The sequence below is a fragment of the Chaetomium fimeti genome (genome assembly GCF_033439085.1).
Source record: "Chaetomium fimeti strain CBS 168.71 chromosome Unknown B0H64scaffold_4, whole genome shotgun sequence".
NCBI classification, from domain to species: Eukaryota; Fungi; Ascomycota; class Sordariomycetes; order Sordariales; family Chaetomiaceae; genus Chaetomium; species Chaetomium fimeti.
In genome coordinates, this window is record NW_026944332.1 from 3548193 (window position 1) to 3574768 (window position 26576).

Here is a 26576-nt window from a genome sequence, read left to right on the forward strand (position 1 = left end):
CAGCCATAATTACCTAACCCCGCAGCGGTCGCACAGTGACGCCACAAATGTCGTCGCAATTAATCTGTGGCTGATTGCCGCACCTCTTCCATGGTACCCCTGCTGGTTGTCCGGACGGATTGTTTACTTTCTCCTACAATCGTCCCGTCGGCCCACCGACATTGAGAGCAGATCAATCACCATTGATGGATTAATGACGATAAGTTCACGACTAAATTTCCAGTAACACCGGAATCTCATAAACTTGACATCAAACCTTATCTTACTTTGGGGACACCTCAGTGCAGTCCATAAGGCGCCTCAGAACCACTCTGATTTCCATTGGGCGCATTTTGTTGATAGTTCCAGCGTCGCACCGCAACAACCGAAGACTTGCAGCGAGATCCCTTTTTGACATCACCCCGGCGAGCAACATCGGAAAGGCGATTTTGGATATGGTAGGAAGAAAAACAAAGAGTGGTGTTCTTTTGAGCAATACTGACCGAAATCAGTCGGTGCCATCAGCATACAAACCGTCCCCGCTGGGCTATGGCGGGTCCGCCCGGTCTTCACCGTTTCGTCGCCCACAATCGCCAGCATCCTCTGCGACCCTGCGGCAAACTCCCACACCGACGAGGGATGGGTTTTCCGAAGCTCGCGCAAAATTTATGGGTAGTAGCCCGGTCACAAGCCCAAAAGAGTTCAGAACATCTCGCATACACGCAACGGTGGAAGACGACCCCGACGAATATGTTCCCCAGCCGCGCAGTCTTCCCAGCATTCCTCGGCCGGCGTCAGTGACCGCCTCGCCAGCTCCTAGCACAGTAGGCCACGGAAATGCGCTCTCCCAGTTGCAGCCCTCGCAAGTTCGCACAATGCGGGAGGCATTTCAAATTCTGGACCGCGATAGCGACGGCTTCGTGAATAGGGAGGATGTCGCGGACATGCTCAATCAGCTAGGTAGGGCGAATCACGTATTGTCGTTGCTATTGCAGTCGGGCCGGCTGACAAGCAGGTTTAGGTCTTCCATCGAATGCGGGTGACGTGTCCCACTTCTTCCCTCCGTCAGCGCCTCAGACCATGTCAATGGCGCTGTTCCTCAACTCGATAGCCACCTCGCTGGTCGCTCTGTCACCGGGGCCCGAATTACTGTCTGCCTTCTCGGCATTCGACGACGACGACAGCGGCCAGATCGACGTTGCAGAGCTCAGAGATGCCCTGCTGCATACAGCACCTGACCCCGATCAAGAGCCCCTAACGGCGCTGGACGTTGAGAAGGTCATTGCTGGCTTCACAGGGCGGCGGGCCTTCACCAAGAGCACAGCCACGGGACTGGGCGGCAAGCGCGGCGAGGTATTCCGGTACCAGGACTTTGTAAATACAGTTGCGGGCGGAAACGAAGCCGCGGCGCAGGCCGCTGACGATGCGGAGGAACCATGAGTTCGTCCGAAGCGCCAACCAGATGATTGCATGGGCGTTGTGGGATTGGATGGGCTATCTGGTTATCAACAGACATCGATGGGTGGCTGGGCATTGGGTCCTGTTGTTTGGTGGCCATGTCTGGGGCAATACCAACTAACGGTGAACGGCATGATTTAGGGCCTATCAGTTCTCGGCATTGGGGGCGAGTCACGGAATTATTACCAACCAATACAATGTTGGCGGTCCGCAGTTGCATGTTGCGCCCGTGACTGTGACAAGCTCGCTCGTGTGCACTCCCGCGCCAGTCCGCGCCTAGCGCCGCTCGGCATTTGTTGACATAACTTTTTGTTTGCATACCAGAGACACACACTCGGGACACACCAGACCAGATGCACAAAAATCATCCCCAAACTTCCAAGAAAACACCTGTCATCACCGAAGCCGGGTGGAGGGATGGCCTCCCCTGAACGAATGACGACAGTCCCCTCTCAAATGGCAGACGGCTTGACCGGGAGAGTGCAAACAAACCCGAGCCTGGGACGGACCGACCCACAGAAGCTTCGAGAATCGGTTTCCCCAGCCTCCGGTCGGGAACCGCTTACAGTGATCTGCCCCGCTATGTGAATGCTTTTGCCTGCTTTTGCCTGCTTTTGCCTGCGATCAGGGGTCCTGTTCCAGCGCTGAATGGTCCCGTGGCGGGTTAGGTGGACAGGCGCCGGATCCCACCCGCTGTCCCCCGCAGTCCGGCGCTGGGTGTTTGACGAATGACTCTCTCCTGCCTACCAATTTCCAGAGCAACGGGCAACCCCAGCCAGCCCAATATTTTCTTCGAATCGCAAGTCAAGAGGCCCCAAGGGCTCCATGATTTGCCTGAGGGCTGAGCAATCGTCTAAACCCTTTCAATCTTCCGCAGCGTGATGGGTTGATCGTCCGGCTGCCTTTGTTCGCCAGTTTTTGAACAGAGTTCCCCGACCTCCAGCCTTTCCCAACTTTTTTCGCCTGGTGCCCCAGTTCTTGTTCGCCAGGAAACCCCCTCCACGACTTCTGGCCGCTCGTGCATCCGACGAAAAAAAAACCGAGTTGCTCACAATTGCATGCGCACCCACTCCCGATAACTAACCTAGGATACCCGGCGCTTGGTACCCTCCCCCAAATCCTCCCAGCTATTTTTGCCCTGATGCACCGGCAGCGATACACTGCCTGACCTTGTCCCGGGAGTCACGCCGTTTTGACGCTTCATTTTGCGGGACCAACCGCATATTACAATCCGGACCCCGGTAGTTGACGACTTTCTGCTGCAATACCTTGCAAATGAAGTTTTTCTCTAAAATATCGTCCAAAAAGCCAAACTCCGCCGACGAGGAGGAGGACGACCAAGCCGGTTTCTTCGAATCGTCGCAACCATCCTCGCCCACCAAGTCGCCCACCAAATCTCCCACCAAGTCTCAGCCTCCCACAAAATCCTCAGGTTCCCGGTCGCCCACTAAAAAGGCCTCTTCTTCCCAACGCCCCCCCTCGCCGAACTCGCGCGAGTCCAAGCCGCAGACGCCGCGCACCTCGCGCCCCTTTGGGCGGCACCCAACCGACGCCGGGCGCCGAAAAAAGATCGACCCGGACACTCACCCCCTCAACCTGCCGCCTGAGCAGCGCAAGCGTCTGTCGGAACTCTCTGCTATGAGCGCCCGCAATTCAATGGATGTCGACAAAGAGCCCGTCACCGGAGGCAACCCCTCCTCGCCTCCCCCCCCGCAGGCGCCGCCGCCGCAATACCAGCAGACACGGCCGGCGAACCCTCCGTCCCACCAGAATACTTTCACCGTGCCTGTGACGAACGGCGCCGACGTGCCGTCGACAAACGACGCCGCCGAGGAAGAAGTCGTCCCCGCTCCCCCGCCTCACCGATCGCAGCCTTCCAGCCCGGTGCAATCAGATGCCGAGCAGGCCGAATCATTCAAGAATGAGGGCAATAAGTTCTTCAAGGCGGGTGACTATACCCATGCCGTCGAGTTCTACACCAAAGGTGAGTCAAGGCAGAAGTCCCACGTCGTACAGACTGCGAGTGTGTGTGTTACGGTCGGCTAACGGAAATGAACAGCCGTCGTCCTTCAACCCAGCTCGGCCACCTACTTAGGAAACCGGGCCGCGGCATTCATGTCCGCCGGTAAATACGGTGATGCTTTAGAGGACTGCAAGCGGGCTGTTGACTTGGATCCCCGCAACCCCAAGATCCTCCTCCGTCTTGCTCGTATTCACACCAGCCTGGGCCAGCCCGAGGATGCCATTGCCACATTCGGCCGCATCCAGCCGCCGCCGTCCGCGAAGGACATGGCGCCCGCCAAGGATATGCTTCGTCATCTCCGGGCCGCACAGCAGGCTCTCAGGGATGGCACGGCCGCATCCATGGTTTTGTATCCCCTCGACATGGCGGAGAAGCTGCTCGGCATCGGTGCGCTAAAGCCCAGAAAGTGGCAGCTCATGCGGGGCGAGGCGCTCCTGAAGATGGGCGATGCCAATTCTCTTGGCGAGGCCCAAAACATTGCCATGTCCCTCCTGCGCATGAACAGCCAAGATCCCGAGGCTCTGGTACTGCGGGGCCGGGCGCTCTATTCACAGGGTGAGAATGACAAAGCCGTCCAACACTTCCGGAAGGCACTTAGCTGCGATCCCGATTTCAGGGACGCTATTAAGTGGCTCCGGACCGTGCAGAAGCTGGAGAGGATGAAGGAGGACGGCAACACCCAGTACAAGGCTGGGCGGTGGCAAGCAGCTCTCGACCTCTACACATCCGCCCTTGACGTCGACCCGGCGAACAAGGGAACCAACTCCAAGATCCTGCAGAACAGAGCCCTGTGCCGCATCAAGCTCAAGCAGTACGATGATGCCATCGCTGACTGCGAGAAAGCGGTCAGCCTTGATCCCCAGTACATGAAGGCCCGGAAAACCAAGGCCACCGCCCTGGGCCTGGCGGAGAAGTGGGAGGCGTCAGTCCGGGAGTGGAAATCGATCCAGGAGCTCGACCCCGAGGATCGGACCATCGCCAAGGAAGTCCGGAAGGCGGAGCTAGAACTCAAGAAGTCGCTAAGAAAGGATTACTACAAGATCCTCGGTGTCGAAAAGACGGCGACCGACAACGAGATCAAGAAGGCCTACCGGAGGCTGGCCATCGTCCACCACCCCGACAAGAACCCCGGCGACGCCGATGCCGAAGCTCGCTTCAAGGATATCAGCGAGGCATACGAGACCCTGATTGATCCGCAGTAAGTATTCCGTCTATGACATTATTCCCACCTTGACCTTGATATTCCATAACTAACATGCCTCAGGAAGCGTGAGCGGTATGACAGCGGTGTAGACCTAGCCGACCCGTCAGACATGTTCGGCGGCGGCGGCGGTATGGGCGGTGGCATCGACCCCGAGATCATCTTCTCCATGATGGGAGGCATGGGCGGTGGTATGCCCGGTGGCATGGGAGGAGGCATGGGCGGCGGCATGGGCGGCGGCATGGGCGGCGGCGGACCGTTCGGCGGCGGCGGCGGTGGCGGCTTCCCTGGTGGCCCCGGCTTCTCGTTCAACGACCGGGGCCGCGGCAGAGGAGGCTTCCCGCAAGGCTTCCAGTTCTCTTGACAACCCGACTACGAGGGAGAATCGACTGATGCCGGGAGCGAAGGTGACACCTCTGACGAGGATGACCATGACAGCCGACAGCAGCGACGGAGCCAAGGCCAAGGCGGGTGGGCCCGTAGAAACGGGACCGGCGTCAAGGAGGCTTGGCGGGCCGAAGCCGAAGAGCAGAAGGATAGACGGCTGGAACAGCTGCGTCGGTTCTGGCTGGTGCTGGTCGTGGCTGCCGTGCTTCTCCCTCCGTATGTCTTGGGTGTGCTGGTGGCGGGCAGCGCAGTTGTGTACATTTGCATGGGGGTGGTGACGAGGTCGATCGGGGCGCGTTAGGGACGGCAGCACCGGTTGGGTCGTCATCACAAAAAGATCGGTTGTCTTTTTCGGCATACTAGACTACTGGCCAGTTCACCACAACATTGAAGGGCGTTCATGGGGTCATCTGAATTCACACGACATTGGCGCCCCCCTTTTCCGGCATGAGCACATCATCGGCATTTCTACTACAGATAGACAGGGAGCGAGTTGTTTTCCTTTCCCCATCATAAGGTATCCATCCCTCTGGTTCCCGGTTTCTGGTTCCTGGTTTCCTTGTTACGCTCTACCTGTGTGGTCTTGAGTCCCCATGGGTTATTGTGTGTATAGACTAGTCAAAAAAACCCTTGTTCGGAGAATTCAGCATTCGGGTCTCAACAACCCGTCGTATTTCCTTTTTAAGCAATTTATTCGTGCTTGTGCAATATGTACTGCATCTGCATCTCTTCCCGCATGTCCCTCCTGTGTAAGTAACAGGGCACCTAAAACGATGCACATCCACCCCGGGCCGCTGTGTGTTGTGCGCTGTCAAGCAGCGTGCCACAGGGGATCATGTGGGGCTTTCTTGGGGTACCAACGCCTTGCGGACAGTTCGACAGGGGTGTGGAGCAGCGGGAAGCTTTGACCCCTGCTTTTCGAATCTGGAGGCCACGATTCACTTCCAGCTGCACTCCGCAAAAAAAGCCGACGGGCGCCAGACTGGACACTTGGACACCTTGTGGGAAGTGGAAAGCCGCCACATTGCATTCTCCCAATTCCCAATTCCCTTCCCGAGTGCGGACTTCGCTCTTTGTCCTGCACCTCGACTACTTGGTCTCTGAATTGCATCCATCTCATTGTGCGGATGCTCAATCCTCGGGCAAGCCGCTTCTCCCCGTCTTGACTTTGTCTGTTTCCCGCATTATCGGAGTCCCGAATCCTCTCTGAGTTGTTGCATTTAAGGAACACGCGGAACACGCGCACACCAGGGTGCCGTCCCGGTTCAGCGAGTGCCCACCATGAGTACCGACTACGCGTACGACGAGGAGGGCTATCTCTGGCCCTTCTTCGTTTTCACCCTCGCCCTCATCATCACCGTCCCTCTCACATTCTTCCTAGTCAAGCGGTCGCGAGACCCAGCTGCGTCATTCCCGCGCATCCAGACAAGCTTCAAACATGCCCACACAGACACGGTTGACTCCTTGCGCAAGAAGGAGAAGCGCAAGGATAGGAAACTCTGGTTGACCTTTGCCGTCATTGCGGGCTGGGCTATCATGGGCTACATGCTCTACCTCATCCAGACCACCGAGGCGCCAGTACACAAGCTCTGGAACCCCTACGACATCCTCAACGTCCCCGAGACGGCCACCGAGAAGCAGATCAAGAGCACCTACAAGAAGCTGTCCCTCCGGCTGCACCCCGACAAGGCGAAGCCGGATCCGGCCAAGAACGAGACGATCGAAGACCTCACCGCCCGCTACGTCGAGATCTCCAAGGCGTACCAGGCGCTAACCGACGAGGACATCCGCAACAACTACATCCAGTACGGTAACCCCGACGGGAAGCAGGGCTACAGCATCAACATTGCCCTGCCCAAGGTGATCGTGTCGGACGGCAATGGCAAATACGTTGTGCTCCTCTACTCGGTCCTCTTCGGCGTCCTCCTGCCCTACCTCGTCGGGTCCTGGTGGTACGGCACCCTCAGGCGCTCTAAGGAGGGCGTCCTCATGGAGAGTGCCAACAGGATCTTCCGCGAGTACAAGGACAGCATCGACGAGGGCGGTGTCGTGACCGCGCTCAGCACCGGGAAGGAGTACGATGAACTCTTGAAGGGAGACAAGGCGGACTCGGGTCTTTCCAAGGTGGAGTCTAGGATTCTCGCCGAGGGCGAGCTTTCCCCTCTCGCTGGCGGTCTGTCCGTCAAGGACAAGGAGAAGCTCGAGGACCTGGAGAGCGGCCCGCAACGAAAGGCATTGGCACTGCTGTGGGCTTACCTGGGCCGGGTCGAGCTGGATGACGCCGAGCTCAACAAGGCCAAGTTTGCCGTTGCCCCAATTGCGCACTCCCTCAACAAGGCCCTCAACGCTATCGCGCTCGCCTACATGAACACCGGCCCACTCCTAGCCTCCTACTACACCAGCCAGCTCCTGATTCAAGCTCTCCCCCCCAAGTCGTCGCCCCTCCTTCAGCTACCCTACTTCACCCCGGCCGTCGTCAAAGCCGCCGAGGGCGATTCGCGTGTCCACACCAGCATCCAAAACTTCATGGACAGGCCAGACGCGAAGCGCCGCAGTTTGGTGGTGGGCAAGAGCCTCCTTACCGACGAGCAATACCAGGAAGCCGTCGGCGTCGCCAAGCAACTCCCCTTCCTGCGTGTCGCCAAGGCCTACTTCAAGGTCACCGGCGAGCGCTTCATCATCCCCTCCTCCCTTGTCACCCTCGTCGTCAAGGGCCGCTTCGTGCCCCCAGGCAGCGAGAAGGTCCCCGAAATCAACCCCACCGAGCTGGAGGACGTCGACCCGGCGGAAGACGACCTCGACGCCCTCTCGGGCCGCAAGACCCAGAAGCTCGTCGGCAAGGACGAGAAGACGGGCAAGCCCATCTACGAGTCGGCCGAGGCCGAGGTCATCGCGGCACCCCTCGCGGCGGCGCCCTACTTTGCGCGCGACCACAGCCCCAGGTGGCACGTGTTCCTGACCGACTCCAAGCAGGGCCGCGTCGCGGTCCCGCCCTTCACTTTCGCGCAGTTCGACCGCCCCATCTTCGAGGCAGACGGCAAGACCCCGACCTTCGCCATGCAGACCCTCAAGGCCCAGTTCCAGGCGCCGCCCCAGGCCGGCCACTACACCTTTGTTATGCACGTCGTGTGTGACAGCTATGTCGGGTTCGACACCAAGATGGAGGTCACCCTCATTGTCGAGGAGGCGAGCAAGGCGGCTGAGATGGAGATCGAGGATGAGATTAGCGAGCCGGATGAGGGTGAGTCTTGTTTCCTTTCCCCTGTATTTGTTGAGGATGATCATGAAAACTGACCCATGTAACAGACTCCATCGCGGGCATCATGAATGCTGCCAAGGGCGGCGAGCCGCCCAAGAGGAGGAAACAAGTCAAGAAGGTGGAGGAGTCGGACTCGGACGAGGAGAGCGGGACGGAGGAGGAGGAAGATGATACCAGCGCCACGAATACGGATACCGAAGCGGAAGATTAGACTGGGTTTTGCTTGGGGTTTTATTGTTTGGTTATTCCGGCTTCTGGCTTCTGGCTTCTGATAATTGTACATATCGGCGTTCCTCCCCCCGTTGTTATGCACTGTCGCTGTGTGTGCTGTGGTTGGTGGGTTTGAAGCGACCCTCTCTACACCTCTCCCCTTCTGTCCGCTGGCTTAGGTGTATGATATGTGTGCATGGTGTGAGTTGGGATTTGTTGTCGGAACGGTATGAGGGAGTGGACGATGCAGTGTATGTCGGTAGTCAGGGTTGCTGTAGGTTGGGGACTTGTAGGTATGATATATGTTTGTTCAACACGGGTTGCGCGTAAATCACACCAGATGATGGAGTCCCTGCCCTGGGGAAAAGGGTCATATGACGGGTTCCGGCTACGGACACAGCAAGACGAGAAACATCAACGTCGGCCCATGGGGAAATAAATGCCGGAGACCAGCTTATTTTATCTCATGATTTGCTGCCGACCCTTCCATCGACGTAGTCTGAGTCGATTGTAAGTATAGCCTCAAACTGCACCAGCTTCTATCCACACTCAACACCACATGGGTATCTTCCTAGCCATTTCTCCTCGCTCACACCATGTATACCGCTTTTGCGTACCCATTTCCCAACACCACCAGATGCCCGTAGCGTAGGTGAGGGTAGCGAGACTAAGAATACCTCGCCCAGCCTGAGTTCGCCGGTGTGCGGCAACCTCGCGAGGTTTTGCCCGACTAATTTGTACCTCCCTCCGGCGAAGGGAGTTAGTCGGCGAGCCTTCTAGCCTTGACCCCAACATTCTTTCGTGTTCAAGCTCAAAGCTTCTGTCAGCCACCCAGTAAGGCATGCTAGGTTAATTCTGCTTGTTGTCCCGTTGTTGGTATTATCCTCAGCCATCCTTCTCGAAGGCATCGTTGAGATAGCCCACGAAACTCGCGCGCAACCGCTCCGCTGCCACCTTGCCAACGGCCTCGAGCCCGATGCCACCCCGATTCAGCGCCACGAATGCCCGCCGATATCTCTGTAGCTGTGGCAACCCGACCTTTTTGATAGGGAGCTCCACCACCAGATCGTCCCCTCCTTTGCCTCCACTCGCGTTGTTCACCCTCGGCAAACTGACCTCCCCGCCGCCCTCATCGGATTGCCGCTCCAAGATCTTCTTGACAATATCCTGCGTCTCGCGTTCCAACAGGTAAAGGTAGTCGCCGCCATGGTCCTTGTCCCGCTGCACCGTCGACTGGTTCGGCTTGACCACCTTCCTGTTCTCACCGGCGATGGCCTCCCAGATCTTATCAAACACCTCTTTGGTCTGCGCCTCGTCGTCCTCCCATATGAGCGTAAACAGCGGCGAGTCCCAGCGCGCCATAGGGTTGGGCTCTTCGTAGCGGAAGACGAGGTTCTCCCAGCTGGCGGGCTCGTACGGCTCCTCGTCGTCCACACTGCCGTTGTCATCCTCAACTCCCTTTTCCCCATTCTCTCCTTCCCTTTCCCCGTTCTCTCCTTCCTTTTCCGCGTTGTTCTCTCCCCCCTTCCCCCCTTCCATCGCCCCTTCCCCCCTCACCCTCCTCCTCTCCAACCTTCTCTCATTCACCCCCTTCGCCCTCTGCCCCGCACCCACCTGCAGCACGCAGCTCGGCGTGGCCATATTCTTGGCCTCGCAGTACAGCTGGTAGCGCCAGCCCTTGATGTAGTTGAGGCCGTCGAGCACGACGATGTCGCGCGGGGACAGCGCGCGCTTGACCGCCGCGTACGCCGCCGCCCGCGCGTCCTTCTCCGACGCGTTCGCCGACCGCACGTGTGCTGGTAGTTGCGCCGGGGAGAGGTCGTACACGGTGCGCGGGATGGAGAGGGTCGTGTCCGAGATGAGGTGGAGGCGGTAGGGCGGCTGTTGTTGTTTTTGTTGTTGCTGTTGTTGTTCTTGTTCTTGGGAGGGGGTTTGGGAAGCGGCGATGCGTGAGGCGAGGTAGGCGTGCAGCTGCTGTGCGCGGGTGGTTTTGCCCGAGGTGGGGAGGCCGGTTATGGTTATTAGCTGTTTTGGGGGAGGGTTGTTAGTGGACGGAGAGGGAAGGGTGGGCGTTTGGAGGAGGGCTTACCGGCATTGTAGCGAGTTGTGTGTCAGCCCCTAGAGAAATAATATTGCACCTAGTTGGCGTTTCTCATGATGCTACTGTGTATGAAGGGTGTTTGGGTCCGGGGAAGAATTATGGCGGGGCATGGCAATCGAGGGGCAGTTCGGCCGGACCCCCGCCATTGGGTAACCCTGGGGCCACAGGGTTGCAAGGGTTTCTTTTCCTCCAGGGAAACTCCGCGTTGAGGGAGTGGATCAGTTTGCAGCAACAACCCCCCTACCTACGGATTCTGCCTGGGTTTGAATACATCAACGGATAGCACTGGGCTCGAGGCACTTTTCATGGGCGATCGCCCCAAAGGTGAGCTCCCTACCTAGGTAGGTACCGAGCTTCCAGTCAAGAATACCATGAGCATGTGACGTGGCTATCAATGGCATTAAAACATTCCTGGAGGAGATACCGAGGGGCAACGCAAGGGATCGCGGAGCTGCAGCTCGCATCCAATGGCCGTTCGATCTCTCCTCCCGGCCCCCAATGTCGGTCGCTTGCCGCTGCACTTCTGGGCAACTTGGTTGGTGGCTATGGCTGGATGCGCCCGGGCGGCTCGCTCGTAGGGCTGATGAGGCGTGTACAGAATACATACACTATGTACTGTGTATTTCCACACACACATGCATCGAAATCTCCCAGCGGTTCTGTGGAGGGATCTTGAAGAACCCAATATCTCGGTGTTGAATTTCCAGCGCCGCGGGTGTCACCGTGCCTCCTTCGCGCCGGGCTAAAAAAAGCAACCGCCGTATTCCCAGTGATCGATCCGAGATTTGACGGCATGGTATTGATGCACCGGGTTTCACCGGCGTGACCGGGCTCGAGCCGGGCTTCATTTACCCGCGACCCGAAGTTGTGGATGAGCAAGGGTGAGTCTGGGGGTTGGGTCACTCACCCATGCAGCTTTCCGATATCAGGCCCGGGCCGGGACAGGACGCCAAGCTTACTGTCGCGGAACTTTTGTTTGTCGATGCTTCCCCGCCTTGATCCCGCCGCTGATGAGAAGGATGTGTCGGTGTTGGGATTTGGGTTGCATCGCACCCATACCTGGTTTTTCCAGCCACAATTAGCGCGGCTGGCAGTGAAGGGGGACATCCACATCTGCCGATTTCTCTGCAAGGTCAGGGCAAAGTCCAATGCATACGGGTTGATTGGGCGTTCTTGCCCCGAATGTTCGGTGCTGCAATTTCCCCAGCCCATAATGTGGCCCGTGCTGGAACGCCTGAACCACCCGTCTGTCACGCCTTCCCTCTCATGGGTTAGCGTAGGGCTGTGTGCTGCCTTTTCGGATCTGCTTCAATTTCGAATCTGTGGCTTGACAGGACTTCCGTTCTTCTTCTTCCCAGTGCGGAACGCTCAGGCAGGGACGGGACCCGCGGACCACCACAACGAGACCCGCACTCTGCCCTGGTTCAACCCCCGTTCAACGGCGCCATCCGAATCTTGAGGCGGTTTTGCTCGTCTCCAACGGATACCCAACGGCTCCGCCAAGTCAGAACGTTGAATCCTCCCGTTGCTTACCCAGAGAAGCGGCTCGTTTCCGTCTTTCCGCATCCCCCGGCCAGGGAGATCACAAACCCCACGGCCCGGTAAGGGTCGATCGAATGGATGCTCTGCCCGCCGGAAGAAACGGGCAAGCCACCGCCGTTGTATGTCTCGGGCATGGCATGACTTCGGCCTCTCGAACCTTACCGGGCCTTGCGTCTGCATGCAGGATGGGGGAACCACGCGCGGAAAGATTTCTGGAACAAGCCACGATGCGTCAATTGCATGCTGTGGGCATTCGCTTGACGCGAACGCGCTGACGAATTAAAATCCCAGGTAGCATTTAAGCTTTTGGAGTCTCTGGTGCTGGGAGCCTCGCCAAGACGCGCCAATCTCCACCCTCGTTGAAAACGCCTTCGCACAGGTAGCCCAAAGAGGCAGTACCCCTGTTCTTCTCCCCCATGGCGAGTGGGTGATGATAGTCCGGTACTTTCGAACCACCACGCTCGCACCGACCAGCGTGCCCGACCTGCTCGGTTCTCTTCGCCATGACCGCCACAGCCGCGAGCCAGCCTCAAAGAGCTCCAGGTATCGGAGTAACTGGAGGCTGTGGACGGAAGCAGGGGCTGTGTGTCGTCTTCTCACGCTTGTCGGCTGCAGGGAACTGCTTGGCACTCGCGAGACATCCGCCACAACTGCACCTCGCCAGGGCCAGTTGAGCCCTACGAATCGACCAGTTGACTCAGGAGACCCCTTTGGAGCCTGCAGGCACGGGTCGACGTGCACCGCGTCGGGAATATCTGTTGCGGCCTCCGCCAATTTTGCGACACACACCAGTTCCAGCTTAAGAAGCTGGTAACCGGCCGGGCTCTCCCCGAGGCATCTTCACAGCAACTCTTGACCAACGACGGGCAAACTTCCAAAGAGAGCATTCTGCCCCTTTCGTCCACACGTGCCGCTCGGGCAGACGCCCCCTTTTCCGCCTCCTCCGACTCTGGACCCGACCAGCTGAGGCCTGGACCTCAGACTAGTTTGCGGCGATCAGCTGGCGGCGTTTTCCCATTGCGGGACGAGGACTGAAGCTCCTCCGGCGAATGTTACGGAAGAGGCCGACTGCGCCGTTGGACGCGTCGTCTCACCGGACTCGACCCCACGTTTGGCGTCGAGTGTCATTATCCCAAGATGGTTTACTGCGGGAAGCCAAGCAAGGGGTGCTCCAACTGCCGGGAGCGCAAGATTCGTGTAAGTCTGCCTTCTGTTATGAAACATTGCTCCGCCACACAAGTCCTCTCTGTCACTTGGCAGAATGAACGTCTTCATTGGGGATGCCCGTGTTGAACCACCCACTGACAAACCCCAAGTGTGACCAGAAGGAGCCAGGATGTGGCCAGTGTGACAAGAGGCAGCAGAGATGTCCCGGCTACCGAAATCTCGTCGACCTCATGTTTCGCGATGAGAGCTCCCATGTCATCAAGAAGGCCAAGGCGAGGGCTCGAAAGAAGGCCAAGCTGGGAATATCACCACCGGGCACCCCATCAGACACGGAAAGCCGGTTTTCCGCTACGCCTGAGCCTCGCTCGCGGACGCTGTCGTTGATCGTCCCTCCGACACCAACTTTCGGCAGCCCAGCTGGACGAAATACCGATCACCATGACGACAGCAGCATGCTTATGTCGCCCGACTCGGGGAGCTGGCCAGTGACGCCACCAATGGCTCAGCTGTACACTCTCCCGCCAGCTTGTCAGGAAGACGGCTTCGCCTACTTCTTCTCACGGTACGTGACAGCCGATGAGACGGTACCGCACCAAAAGTTCGACTTCATTCGAGACGTCTGGCGGCCCTCGCCCTCGGCGCCCGCCGCCCATGTCGACGGTGTCCTGGCTAGCATGACGGCGGTCGGCCTCATGGGGCTAGCGAGCACGGCACAGTCGCCAGACCTGATGGATGCCGCGAGAAAGTCGTACGGAACAGCGCTGCGGTTGACAAACCACGCGCTGCAAGATCCGGCCGAGGCCGTCAAGGACAGCACGATGCTGTCGGTACTCATTCTAGGCGTGTTCGAGATGATGGCAGAAAACACATCACGAACAATGACGGTTGAGGCGTTTCAGGAGCACGTCAATGGAGCGGTTGCGCTCGCACGGATGCGAGGGCCCGCTCAGTTCCGGACGCGGGCGGGGAGGCGCATGTTCTCAATGCTGTGCCAGAGGGTTGTCGTCAGCTGCGTTCAGCGAAACGTACCCATTCCAGACTTCCTAGTCGAGCTCTGGCACGAGATGTCCCGAATGGCAGAAGCTGGAAATCCCGATCAACCACTGGTGCCACTTATGTGGCAAGCGCTGCAGCTGCGTTCCGATATCAAGAGCGGATTTTTGTCGGACCCAGAAATCATCGTGGACAGGCTGATTGCCCTCGACCAAGACATCGAAAAACAGGCCGCCCAACTTCCACCTTCCTGGAAATACCGCATCTTCCAAGTAAAACAGCACCACCCGGCCGTCTTCGATGGCATTTGCCACCTCCACACCTCCTTCCACCACGCCAACGTCTGGAGTCGCATTCTCACGGTCCGTATCCTCCTCCTCGAAACGGTCATCTCCGAAATCTCCCGCGACCTCACCAGCTTCTCACCAACCCTCGAGTCCACCCGTTACCTCGACGAGCACCGTAAAGCGCGCCGAAAACTCAGATGCCTAATTCGCGACGTCACCGCCAGCGTCCCCCAACAGCTCGGGCTCATGAACCCGGCCGACGGCAGCATCGGCAACGGCGACGACGATGACGCGGCGCCCATCGCGACCGTCGAGATCCGCGAGACGCCCTCGCCACCGACGTCGCCCTCCGCCCGGTCCTCCGACTCGGCGAGTAGCGTCTACAGCCCGCTGTCAGCGACTGGCGGACCGCGCCCCGCCTACCCCTCGGGCTTGACCATGCTAGACGTCACCGGGGGCCGCGATGCCGAAGAAGAAGCCGAGCGGTACATGCTCCTGGTCTCGGCCACCAGCACCCTTGTGTGGCCGCTGTTCGTCGTGGGCATGTCGACTGCTTGCACCCCCGAGATGCGCGCCTACGTCGTCGGCCGTCTGCGCACGCTATACATGGAGACGGGAATCCGGCAGGCGGATGCCGTGGCGAATTTGCTCGAAGAACATGAGATGGCGGTCGGGGCCGAGATCGGGGCAGGAATAGGGGCCGGCGTGGGACCGGAGACGGGGGCGGAGTGGTTGGATATGGAGCTGAGGGAGCCCGGTCAGGAGGGGGTGGCGGGGCCCGGGATGATGGGGGAGGAGTATGGACTCGGGCTGATGCCGTTGACGAGTCCTGGGGTGATGAAGCCCCAATTCGATATGGTTTGGGGGTGACAGAAGAGCAACATGGGATTGGATGGATGGAAGGCGTCTCGGACTCGAGACGAATGCGTGGACTTGAAACGCTGGAAACGGAAATCGAAGGCACCAGCGATACCAGGGAGGGTTTGCATAATTAGCGTGTACCATTTTTGAATATCTCGTATATACCACTCAGCTGCTTTATCGCAGCGATGATAAATCTCAGTCCGAACAACTCCGAAGCCCACTTTTTTCCCGCCCAAACGCCATGCATGCAATGCCGAACCCTCACAAATTACTGTCCCCAACCCTCCTCACAAATCACCCCGGCCCCTCACTCGCAACCAAAAATCACAAACCCTCGTCACAAATCACCTAGGCTTCCTCACCAAGAATCGAAATTCCCAAACCCTCCCGTCTTCACCTTCTTCCTCACCGGCTCCTCCCACGTCTCCACCACCTCACCCCCACCACCACCACCACCACCACCCTCCCCCTCCTCCTCCCCGTGCTGCTGCTGCTGCTGCTGCTGCGCAACAACGCCCTTCAAATACCGCCCCACCCCGCTCGTCCGCTCATCCTCCTCCACCCCGCCATCAGCCCGAATCCTCTTGCCCGTCCACGTCGTGCGATCGTCCTCGGTGCCACCCTGCCGCCTCACCTCTTCTTTGCTCTTGACCTCGGCCTCGCGCCGGCTCTTTTCCTTCAAGAACTCGTCGAACGGATCGATCAGCACGACGACGTCGTCGATGCGCAGGTCCTCGAGCGGGCGGTTGGAGCCGTCGTCCGCGACGGGGACGCGCTCCATGGCGTCGAGGGTGGCGTTTGTGGTGGTGGCAGCGTCGACGACACGCCCGAAGACGGTGTGCTTGCGGTCGAGGTGCTTGGCCGGGCGGTAGGTGATGAAGAATTGGGAGGAATTCGTGTTGCGCCCCTTGTTGGCCATGCTCACCACGCCGCGCGCGTCGTGCACATAGGGCCCTTCGAGCTCGTCCGCGAAGGTCTTGCCCCAGATGCTCTGGCCGCCGCGGCCGGTGCCGGTCGGGTCGCCGCCTTGGATCATGAAGTTGCGGATATTGCGGTGGAAGGCCACGCCGCGGTAGTAGCCGCGCTGGGCGAGCCGGAGGAAGTTCCAGACGGCCTTGGGGGCGGTGTCGGTGTGGAGTTCGAGGGTGAGCGGGCCGAGGTTGGTGTCCAGTCGCGCGTAGCCTTTGTGTTTGATTCGTCGCGGGTGCAGCATCCATTCCTCGTCGGAGAGGAGGGCGCGCTCGTTGGAGGTGGAGGGGGTTAGCCCGGTGGAGGTGAAGGAGGCGGCGGCGAGGCCGGTGGTGTAGGCTGCGGCATTGGGGGCCAGTTTCTTTTCCAAGATGGACGGGGCACGGGAGGTCGGGGTGGAAGCTTTGGAGGTAGCGCTGAGGGCTTTGGTGGTGCGGTTTACGTCGCCGCCGGTTGCGCGGGCCTGGCGGGCGCGCTCGACGGCTTCTTTGGCGCGGAGCACTTTGTCGCCTATCCGGCCGAGCGCGTCGATGTTGATGCCGCTCTGCTCGCGTTGGTCCGCCTGCTCTTTGGTGAGGAGCGCTTCTTGCCCCTCCTGAAGGTACTTGAACTGGCTCAGGTCGCGGCTGGCAGCGTTCTGTGGGTCCTGTAGCGTGATGATATCCTTGCGGCTGAACTCGACGTCGTCAAGCAGATCCCGCCACGACTTGGCCTTGATGTTCATGCGCTCGACCGTCTCCCAGGCGAAGACATTGGCGTAGGTGCCGTGCCTGATAGCCACGATATGCGTGTTGTCGGTGAGCACCTTGAAGGTAACCGGATCAATAAAGTCGCCCTTGCCATCTGATGGCGCGCCATTGCGATCGTCCTTCTCGGTCGTGTCGGCGTTGCGCGAGAAGTTGAGGCGGATCAGGTCCTTGGCGGCGAGTGGTTCGCCAGTGACCGGATTGGTCTTGTTCTTTTCCAGCCACGCGCCGATGACCTCGACGTCAAAAATGGTGCCATTCGGGGTGCAGACGGGGTTCCTGAAAGGCTGAAGGCTCGCGGCGCAGAAGTTGAAGGGCAGTCGCTTGAAGCTCGCGTGAGTTGCGCCTTCGCCACGTTGACGAGCATTCGAACCGACACTAGCGCTGTACGCATCCGAGGATGACCACTCGGAGTGGGTAATGTATAGCTTGTCGGTGCCCTTCCCCATGTTTGCGGTGCCAATCGTAAGGTTGGGGGAGGAAAGATGAAGGATGTCGTGAAGCAAACAAATGACGGGTGCTGATGGTGGATGCACCATTGCACTGGGTTCCTTATCTTATCGGCTGGACCCCTGGTGGCACCGATTCCCGCGCGGTTGCAGCGTGGCTAACCAGCAGGGGCCCCACAGTTCTCTCTCAGGCCAGTTTCGAACAGTCCGGCCAGGCACGCAAGCGCTGTGGATCCTGGTCGTCGCAGGTCCAGGTTGGAGATGCAAGCTTGCGCAACATCCACAATCCACCCTATCCGAGACCTCGAACACCAGTCCGAAGACGAGGCTCAGGGCTTCTTCCATCCCAACCACAACCCCGGTCGCTAATACAGAAGCTTCCTGTATCGAGGCAGAGACCCCTTTCAAACGAATCAATGACGAATCCCATGATTGGATCTCGTTATTAACACCCAATCCCTGGACACTTCGCTCCATCCCATCCCATCCCTGATCGAGCCCGAAGCATCGATACATACGGAGTACGGAGTACTAAACGGAGCCCGCGGAACTCTACACACACCCGACAATGAGGCGCTGGGCGACTTCTATTCTTTTGCTGCTGCTGTCAGTATGGACAGCGGCGGCATTGGAGATCAAGCTAGTAAGCATCGCCATCGTGCCGAATTCCACCCCTCCCCCTGCCAGGCTAACACCACGCGCAATAGGACCAGAACGAGAATCAACGATGCGCCGGTTTGTCCCCTCCGACTCCGAACCCATTGCGCCTCCGAGCTTGTCTGATGGTGAAAAGGCATGTATAGCAAGAACGCGTGGGGCGGCCCCGTCGACCCCTACATCCACGTGAAGTTCACGGGCGTCGGCAAGGACGAAGGCAAGGACCCCGTAGTGAGCCTGCTCATCTTCGACTGGATGGATCAGGAGTACCTCGACGTGCTACCGGGAAGCACGGACAAGGCGGCCATCTGCCAACAGGAGTACGTCGATGCCGGGTACTGCAATACAACCGACATTGGCAGGTTCCTCGTCTCGCCCAACGCTACCGAGAAGTCGGTCAACGTTATTTTGACCCAGGCAATGCACCTCAAGAAGTCGGCTCCCATCAAGTATCCCATCTCCAAGACGGGCTACTTCTGCGTCGTTACCGAGAAGTTTGACGCAACCAGCTACGAGGCCATCGTCGAGTTCCGCAACGCCTTCGGCGAGCTTCCGGCCACCCAGATCCCGAAACTGCCGTTCTACGGCGGGATTACCATCGCATATGCGCTGGTGCTGGTGTATGTACAGCCGACGTCGAGGGATGAATTGGGCTAACGATCGCAGATTCTGGGGTTTCTTGTACTTCCAGCATCGTTCCGACATATGTAAGTCATGATGGGCGTACTATCACTGTGTTTCGCACTGACTAACGTTATCTGCAGTGGCCGTCCAAAACTACATCACGGCGATCCTCATCTTCTTGGTTGTGGAGATGCTTATGACCTGGGGCTTCTATGGTATGTCTTCTAGCTATCTCGCCCGAGCAACCACTGACCAACCCCAGACTACCTGAACAGAAACGGGTCGAATGTCGGCTCGCAGGTCCTTCTCGTGGTCGTCGCGGTCCTCAACGCCGCCCGCAACTCCTTCTCCTTCTTCCTCCTCCTTATCGTCTGCATGGGCTACGGCGTGGTCAAACACACGCTCGGCCGCACCATGATCTACGTCCGGTGGCTCGCCATCGGCCACTTCGTCTTCGGCATCGTATACGCCATCACCAGTTTGGTTGTCAACCCGGACACGGCGGGTCCCTTCGTGCTTCTCATCGTCCTTCCTCTCGCCGGCACGCTCACGGCCTTCTACGTCTGGACGCTCAACTCGCTCAACTGGACGCTTAAGGACCTTCGCGAGCGCAAGCAGCACGTCAAGGAGACCATGTACCGCAAGCTGTGGTGGTGCATCCTCGTCTCCATCATGGTCATCTTCGCCTTCTTCTTCTTCAACTCCTTCTCCTTCGCCTCGGCCCGCGACCCGGACTACGTCCCCTTCCACTGGAAGACGCGCTGGTTCGTGCTCGACGGCTGGCTCAACATCGTCTACTTTGCCGACGTCGCCTTCATCGCCTACGTCTGGCGCCCGACCGCGAACAACCGGCGCTTCGCCATGAGCGACGAGATCGCGCAGGAGGACGACGGCACCTTTGAGATTGCCAACCTGGACATCGGAAACCCGGATGAGTCGGACGACGACGAGGAGGCTAGGATCGAGGGCGCGAAGCCGGGCCAGAACGGTCAGACCCAGGCGACCGGGAGCGGGCCACAACCTTCTCAGGTACAGCGCTCGCAGTCGTCTGCGGCCGGCGCGGCGACGGCGAGGAAACCGTCGCCGCCCATGCCGAGGGAGTCGCTGGATGGCGAGACCATCTTTGCCGTGGGCGAGGACGGGAAGTTCTCGGACGACGACGATGACGACGACGAGGAGGACGACGAGGAAGAGGAGGAGAGTAGTGAGGAGGAGTCTGGGCGGCTGGTTAGGACGAGGAAGTAGAGGGGGAGAGGACTGTTTCTTACGCACTATTCAAGGTTCACCTAGATTTCCACCAAAACGGGTACTTGTGAGATGGATGGTCGAGCTGTACTATAGCGATGACTGGCGTTGTTGGGTGGGATTATTGGTATCTACTAGTATTGCATCGTTATTTCAGCGGGATTTTGGTCATATAACGATTGAAGGAGCCACCGTCCTTGGGACCATCCTGTACCGTGCACGCAGTAATCGAAGCAGTTCCAAGCCTATTTTATTGTTCACACCTTTGAGTTCCAGATGTCGTTTAATCGTACAAGCCGAGGTAACCAGCTGAGATTTCCAACCCACGGAGGATAATCAAGCACCGTTGAACCATCCTACACACCAACCCCACGAACCAACATCAACACCGACCCATCTTACACTCCCACCACAGCATCACACCACCCCAACCAACCCTACGCGGCAACATCCCCCCCAAACCCAACTGGCCTCCGCCGCCCCTCATTCTCCGGCAAGATCGCCAGCGCCTTATACAACTTCCCCATCCCATTCGGCCCGCGATCCACCAACCTCGCCCACGCCTTGCGCACATCCTCCGCCGCCTTAACCCCCCCTCTCCCTTCCCCTTCCCCAGCCTTCCCCTCCCCACCTCCCTCCTCCACAGCCTTCACCAACATCTCCACCCTCTCCCTAATCCCCATACACTCCAAAAAATCACCCTGCCCCACCGGGCCGTGCACCTCCACCCCGCCACTCGCGCGCGTCGCCGCCTCCGCCAGCGCCGCGAAATCCACGTCCGCGCTGAGGTCGGTCAGCCCGGGCTCCGCGAAGGGGCTGACGCGCCGGTGGCGGCGGATGCCGCGCAGCGAGTTGGTCGGGATGGAGCCGTCGCCGGGGCCGTAGTCTAGGATGAGGGCGGCGCCGCTGGGACGGGGTTTGGGGTGGGTGGGGGAACCGCCGATGCGGGTGGCGAAATCGGTGGCGTAGAGGGAGGCGTCGGGGCAGATTTCGATGAGGGCGGTTGTGTGGGTGGGGGTTTTGAGGGCGCGGTAGCGCGGGGAGGATTCGGGGAGGTAGAGCGCGTGGCGGGTCGGGGCTTGCGCGCGGGTGAGTTGGAAGTCGGGGGGCGGGGTGTCGCGGGATTGGGAGGGGGGCGTGTTGAGCGTGGTGTGGGTTGAGCCTGGGGGGGTGGGGGAGACGAGGAGCTCGCGCCATTGGAGGGTGGGGTGGGAGGTTTTGGTGGAGGGGGAGGAGGCGTCGGTGGGGGAGGGGGTGGTGGTTTGGGAGGGGGGGACTGAGATTAGTTCGAAGGCGTGGATGGGGAGGGCGTCGAAGAATTCGTGGGCCATTATGAAGGGCATCTTTTCGGGAGCTACCGTGGGGCGGTGGGTTAGTGAGGGGGGGAGATGGGTAATGGGAGTGGTGAGACGTACTGATGGGGATGGATTTGATAGTCTCGGTCCAGACGATAGGCAGGGCGTTGTATTTGCACACGCTGTGGTAGCCCACCTTGGACTCGGTCATGGGAGCGTCCTCGCCGCAGAGGAGGTTCTTCTGGGCTACTCTCAGCTCTGGGCTAGCCTCGACCATGTATATGGCGTCAATGCTGTTGGCCATGGCCGGGAACCGCTGAATGGTCTGTGACGGATCAGCCATGCCCAAGGGGGGTTATCAAGCTCCGTGGCTTACCCGTAGCATGTCGTCCATCAGCGTGCCACGGCCGGGGCCGACCTCGATCAACTCGACACCCTTCCCTGGGCGGCCCTGGGCCATCCACTCAGTCACATACCAAATGCCGCAGAGCTCGCCAAAGACCTGGGAGATCTCAGGGGAGGTGACAAAATCGCCCTTCAGACCGAACTGGTCGCGGCCCTCCTCGATGGCCCCGGTGTAATAGCCGCCGATATCAGCAGTCAAGCACATGCGCATGTAACTGGCGAGTGGTACAGGGCCGGTTGCCTAGACAGTTGATGTGAGTGACTAGTATTGGGAGAGCATCTTAAATAGTCTATCTTCAGAGTACACATACCTCAATGGCTTCCCCCAACTGCTTGGCCAGGGGAGTCGACCACTTCCTTTCTTCGTTGAGCCCATCATACAGCTGTTCGGGACTCTTATTCTCTAGCTTTGTGGGTGTTGAAGAAAAGCGGCGTGATGCGCCCAAGCTCAGGCTTGACCAGTGTTGTGTTGAGTTTCGAAGTGAGTTGAGTGTGAGAGCACTCTTTCTGGGATGCAGAGCGCTGTAGCGCGCGTTCCTCAGCGCCCTCAACGCTGCGGGTCTCATGCTGTCCAATTCAAGCAGCCGATATCACGCTTGCATGATTTGGGACTGGGGGAGGTTGTTTTTCTGTTTATATATCCTGCAGAGGGGAAGCTCAAGCTTAACCTCGAGCTCCTGGTGTGTTGCACCCCCAAAAGTTCTTATCGATTGAGCTCTCCGGTCGGATGGTGGTAATATCGACCCTAACCCTGTGCCGTCCCTGATTCCCTCCTTGAGTGATGTCAGTGCTCAAAGCCACAGCGACAAGCTCGTGCCACATGTCAATTGCGATAGAGTTGAGCTAACTTGGGAAATTCAAGATGCTGCAACCACTTTTCAGTCAACCACTTTTAATAAACAACCTCAACAATGGCTCGATTAATAACCGGCGTAACGCCAACGCCCATTCCTCGACGGGCTGACCCACTAACCGACCTCACCCTGCTGCTGAGCCGTTTGCAGCGCACCATTCTCCACGCCGACGCCGAGCGCGAAGCACGACTACGCGAGAGCGACTTTGAGAGGGATAAGGCCCATGCAGTAGGCATTAAATTCTTATTTTATTTGGAGATATGCTCGACGAGTATGCTGATGGGTTCAGAACATTCGCTATGCGCGATCGCTCCTCACAAAACTCGAGCAGGAAGCCCTGACCATCAAGATCCATTCCCGTCGACAGGAAGCCCAGGTCGATCTGGTACAAAAACGGGAGGTCCTCGAACAGTTATCAGAACGTCTCAGCGATCTAGCCGAGTTTGCAGCCGCGAGGAATACCAGCCATGGCAACGACGACGACGATACGTCCGACGGGGAAGACATTCTGGCCGACATCATCGTGACACCAAGCGAGAGCATGGAATCCACGAGGTCGCTTGACATGCTGCCGGAAGAGCCAGAAGAGCCATTAGATCAGATACCAGCCTCTCTAGAACAACCACAACACCCTCCGCAGCAGTCCACAGAGCAAACAAACGCAGCCCGTCAACCCGAACACCCCCCAGCCTCGAGCGCACCACAACCAACCACCACCACCACCACCACCCAAACCCTCCGCCCGCGCCACCCCGACCCAACCCCCTCCCCCTCCTCCTCTTCAAACCCCCCACCCCAAGCCTCCACCACCTCCGCCCTCTTCCACAACCACCAACCCACCACCGCCACCACCACAACCGCACCAACAAACACAAACACCACAACCGCCATCTCCACAACCGAAGCCATCCTCGACCACCAGCGCAGCGAGCAAGACGCCCTCTCCTCGTCCATCCTCAAGCTCGCCTCGGATCTCAAAGCCTCGTCCCACGCCTTCAGCGCGTCGCTGGACTCGGACCGCGAGGTCGTCGACCGCGCGGGCCAGGGCATGAGCCGCACGGGCCAGAACATGGAGGGCGTGACACGCACCATGGGCGCGCTGCAGCGCATGACTGAGGGGGAGGGCTGGTGGGGGAGGGTGAGGTTGTATGGGATCGTGTATGGGTTGATGGTGGTGTTGGTGCTGGTGGTTTTTGTGTTGCCGAAGTTGAGGTTTTGAGTTTCCTGGGGAGTTGAGGGGGGGGGGGGGGGGTGGAAGGGCGCAGGTGTGGAAGGGTGGAGGTGTGGGAGTTGGGATTGAGTTGGTTTCAAGTTGGGGTTTGGTTGGAATGGGGTTTAAGGGGGGTATTACTACTGTACAGATTAATCGGCACTGCCTTTCTTTTCTTAAGGAGCTGGAGAGGGGGGGTTAGCGTGTATTATGATGGGGTAATGATGATGATATTACTATTTTGATTGCCTATTCGACTACTAGTTGACTATGCCGGAAAAGAAACGATGCGTGTGTAAAAATAGGGGTAAATCATCGAGTGTGGAACTGGGAGCCTTATTCCCTCCGCGGGATGACCGCGATATGCAGGTCTCAAACCGTAGGGCTGTGGGAGCGCCGACGCCGTTCATCTCGTGGACCTTCGTACGGCGAGGGGTCCGTCCCTACAAAACAAACGACATATTTGACAGCCGCTGTGTCTTAGGCGGCTCTCCCTGTCGAGGCATCAAACCCGAATGTGTCAATGAACCCTCAAACCTCGCTCTCCTCTCTGTCGTGTGACGTTGATCGTCCGATGAGCCCTTCAAAGAGCGCAAACTGCGTTGTCTCTTCCAGTAAGACCAACGATAGAAGGCGAGATGGCACCAGTAAGCAAGCCGAAAGTGGGTGCCGTCCTTGATGAAAAGTCGGGAGTGCGTTGATCCTGGGCTCCGTGTTGAGGTCGAGGCGAGTATGCTAGGGGGATGAAGAATGGTGATTGGCGATGAGGGTTGGGAGCGCTCGAAGATGTGCCAATAGTTGGCGAAGCCATGGGAATGGCGCCGCCGTTGCCGTTTGCGTTTGCGACTGCACTGGGTTGAGTAGGAGTTGCGGTATTCACGTTCTTGTCAACTACGACACCGCTGGGAGTCTCAGTCGGGTCATGCTCTGCCGGGACATGCTCTACCGGGACATGCTCTATCGGGACCCAGCCAACTGGCTTACCACCAGTCTGTATACATGTCAGTCTACTTAGCTCTGCTTCCCCCTAGAGGTTGACTCACCGGCGGCTGATACTGGAAGACGCGCTTGTCTGTGGTCCCCTCCTTGACGAGACGCTGTGCCCAGGCGATGCCCGTCTTGACCCGGAAGAAGGACTGAAATAAAGCGAACTCGCGCGCAAACATGCCCGGGGCGTGGCTCGGACGGTGGATCTTGGCCTGCGTGTCGCCTTTCTTCTTGTAGTACTTGGCCACGAACCAGTAGAGGCGCGGTTTGTCGTTGTTGGATTCGAACATCTACGGAGTCAGAGGACTGTCACCAGTCTGGGTTGAGAATGGCACACGGGGCTATGTGTGTCCTGTGTCGAAATGGATATACCGGGGACGGGTTGTTGGGAGGGACAGATGATGTAGGGTCAGGCCCTTATGAAATCCGAAAAAGGGGTAAAAGGGGTAAGATGGGATGAACACCCCCGAGCCAAAACAACAAATCGAAATGTTGCTCACCGAAAGAATGTACCGCTCCCCCTGGATTCCAGCCTCCTCATTGTCTCGAGTCATCACCACCTCGTACTGAAAGAACGTATGGTCGCGGTAAAGATGGTAGAGATCTAGATAGTCAGCCAAACTACAGGAAGAAACTCGAGACAACACGTACTCGGATTAACCTCCTTCACGGCCTTCTCCAGCCCCTTGATAACCATCAACCGCTTCCGCTCCCGCTCTCTCTCCCTCTTCAGCGCCCGCAGATGCGAGTACAGCTCCTCATCCAGCCGCTTCCCCTTCAGCATCGAGTCCTCCAGCCAGTCCAGCGTGACAATGTGACACGTCTTGGGGCATTTAAGAGCCGCCTTCACTATCCAGAAGTACCGCGTTAGCCACTCCTGCCCCAAAGAAAAGGACCCCAGCAGCAGGTAAAAGACAAAAAAACAAAATATACGCACCCAACCGCCCCCTCCGCCGAAACTCCTCCCCCGTGCAAACCACATGCGTCACTTCCGCGTCCCCGCCCGCACCCGTTCCCTCCCCGTTCCCCACCCCGATGATCTTTCCCGCCCCCATACTCACACTCGCACCCGCACCCGCACCCGCACCATCCCTGACAAACCGGCCCTCGCGCAGCCCGACCCAGCGCGCGATGTTGGTGTCGGTCCACTGGGCGCTGCCGCCGAGGTTGCCGACCGCGGCGATGGTCAGGCCGCGGAAGATGGGCTTCTCCTTGCGGCTGCGCATTGTGAGGGTGATGATTGTGTGTCTCTGTCTGTATGATGTGTGTATTTGGTTGTGCGGGTTAGGTTTGGGTGTTGAAGGAAGGTATGGGTTGATGGGAGAAACTGGGATGGGGAGGGGATAGGATGGCCCCGAGGTTTGCTGAGGATGTAGGTGGCAGTCGGAAGAAGAAGAAACTGTTCAAGAGGGGGTTTTCGAAGTTTGGGTTTTAAAGGATGCTGGGCCGGCTCGGGGAGTGTACGTCGTAAAAAAGAACTTCTCGCGGAGAACTGGGGGTGGGAATGGTTGACAGAAAGGATATGTCCCAGGGTTGGAGCAAAAACGCAGACTAGTGGGGAGAGAATTTACTGAGGGGACTAATGGCAGAGAAAGTAAGGAGGATACGGTGGTAGGTGAGATGAGTGAGATGCGTTGCTGAAATGGAGAATGGGCAATGGAGTG

The 26576-nt window shown here is 58.5% G+C and overlaps 10 protein-coding genes across 10 annotated transcripts; 6 read left to right on the forward strand and 4 right to left on the reverse strand.

The window, feature by feature from the left end:
- The first annotated feature begins 337 nt into the window (after nucleotides 1-337).
- B0H64DRAFT_165998 (uncharacterized protein) lies at nucleotides 338-1519 on the forward strand. The gene is made up of 3 exons (XM_062798681.1): nucleotides 338-437; nucleotides 492-939; nucleotides 1001-1519. Exons 1-3 carry the CDS (start codon nucleotides 435-437, stop codon nucleotides 1417-1419), a joined length of 870 nt encoding a protein of 289 aa, XP_062659749.1. The 5' UTR covers nucleotides 338-434; the 3' UTR covers nucleotides 1420-1519.
- A 715-nt stretch (nucleotides 1520-2234) lies between these two features.
- B0H64DRAFT_166006 (uncharacterized protein) lies at nucleotides 2235-5333 on the forward strand. The gene is made up of 3 exons (XM_062798682.1): nucleotides 2235-3421; nucleotides 3497-4658; nucleotides 4725-5333. Exons 1-3 carry the CDS (start codon nucleotides 2713-2715, stop codon nucleotides 5023-5025), a joined length of 2172 nt encoding a protein of 723 aa, XP_062659750.1. The 5' UTR covers nucleotides 2235-2712; the 3' UTR covers nucleotides 5026-5333.
- A 674-nt stretch (nucleotides 5334-6007) lies between these two features.
- Nucleotides 6008-8964, forward strand: B0H64DRAFT_397720 (Sec63 Brl domain-containing protein). The gene is made up of 2 exons (XM_062803898.1): nucleotides 6008-8289; nucleotides 8355-8964. The coding sequence occupies exons 1-2, from the start codon at nucleotides 6330-6332 to the stop codon at nucleotides 8516-8518; spliced, it is 2124 nt and encodes a 707-aa protein (XP_062659751.1). The 5' UTR covers nucleotides 6008-6329; the 3' UTR covers nucleotides 8519-8964.
- A 215-nt stretch (nucleotides 8965-9179) lies between these two features.
- Nucleotides 9180-10859, reverse strand: B0H64DRAFT_461268 (chromatin associated protein KTI12). Its single transcript, XM_062807497.1, has 2 exons — nucleotides 10607-10859; nucleotides 9180-10542 (listed from the first exon to the last, which is right to left on the reverse strand). The coding sequence occupies exons 1-2, from the start codon at nucleotides 10610-10612 to the stop codon at nucleotides 9403-9405; spliced, it is 1146 nt and encodes a 381-aa protein (XP_062659752.1). The 5' UTR covers nucleotides 10613-10859; the 3' UTR covers nucleotides 9180-9402.
- A 2438-nt stretch (nucleotides 10860-13297) lies between these two features.
- Nucleotides 13298-15477, forward strand: B0H64DRAFT_417727 (uncharacterized protein; the record flags this gene model as incomplete). The annotated part of the gene is made up of 4 exons (XM_062805261.1): nucleotides 13298-13357; nucleotides 13477-14592; nucleotides 14739-14782; nucleotides 14832-15477. 4 exons carry the CDS (start codon nucleotides 13298-13300, stop codon nucleotides 15475-15477), a joined length of 1866 nt encoding a protein of 621 aa, XP_062659753.1.
- A 191-nt stretch (nucleotides 15478-15668) lies between these two features.
- B0H64DRAFT_424713 (uncharacterized protein) lies at nucleotides 15669-17694 on the reverse strand. The gene has a single exon (XM_062805658.1). It carries the CDS (start codon nucleotides 17633-17635, stop codon nucleotides 15830-15832), a length of 1806 nt encoding a protein of 601 aa, XP_062659754.1. The 5' UTR covers nucleotides 17636-17694; the 3' UTR covers nucleotides 15669-15829.
- A 116-nt stretch (nucleotides 17695-17810) lies between these two features.
- On the forward strand, nucleotides 17811-20407 carry B0H64DRAFT_360507 (lung seven transmembrane receptor-domain-containing protein). The gene is made up of 6 exons (XM_062801706.1): nucleotides 17811-18278; nucleotides 18343-18370; nucleotides 18429-18912; nucleotides 18959-18999; nucleotides 19057-19131; nucleotides 19179-20407. Exons 1-6 carry the CDS (start codon nucleotides 18204-18206, stop codon nucleotides 20159-20161), a joined length of 1686 nt encoding a protein of 561 aa, XP_062659755.1. The 5' UTR covers nucleotides 17811-18203; the 3' UTR covers nucleotides 20162-20407.
- Nucleotides 20391-22540, reverse strand: B0H64DRAFT_360509 (putative S-adenosyl-L-methionine-dependent methyltransferase-domain-containing protein). The gene is made up of 4 exons (XM_062801707.1): nucleotides 22173-22540; nucleotides 21833-22102; nucleotides 21577-21781; nucleotides 20391-21515 (listed from the first exon to the last, which is right to left on the reverse strand). Exons 1-4 carry the CDS (start codon nucleotides 22425-22427, stop codon nucleotides 20599-20601), a joined length of 1647 nt encoding a protein of 548 aa, XP_062659756.1. The 5' UTR covers nucleotides 22428-22540; the 3' UTR covers nucleotides 20391-20598.
- A 142-nt stretch (nucleotides 22541-22682) lies between these two features.
- Nucleotides 22683-23957, forward strand: B0H64DRAFT_397735 (uncharacterized protein). The gene is made up of 2 exons (XM_062803899.1): nucleotides 22683-22943; nucleotides 23005-23957. The coding sequence occupies exons 1-2, from the start codon at nucleotides 22773-22775 to the stop codon at nucleotides 23932-23934; spliced, it is 1101 nt and encodes a 366-aa protein (XP_062659757.1). The 5' UTR covers nucleotides 22683-22772; the 3' UTR covers nucleotides 23935-23957.
- A 108-nt stretch (nucleotides 23958-24065) lies between these two features.
- B0H64DRAFT_461274 (uncharacterized protein) lies at nucleotides 24066-26152 on the reverse strand. Its single transcript, XM_062807498.1, has 5 exons — nucleotides 25850-26152; nucleotides 25564-25761; nucleotides 25413-25516; nucleotides 24969-25202; nucleotides 24066-24916 (listed from the first exon to the last, which is right to left on the reverse strand). The coding sequence occupies exons 1-5, from the start codon at nucleotides 26136-26138 to the stop codon at nucleotides 24509-24511; spliced, it is 1233 nt and encodes a 410-aa protein (XP_062659758.1). The 5' UTR covers nucleotides 26139-26152; the 3' UTR covers nucleotides 24066-24508.
- Between the last annotated feature and the right edge of the window lie 424 nt (nucleotides 26153-26576).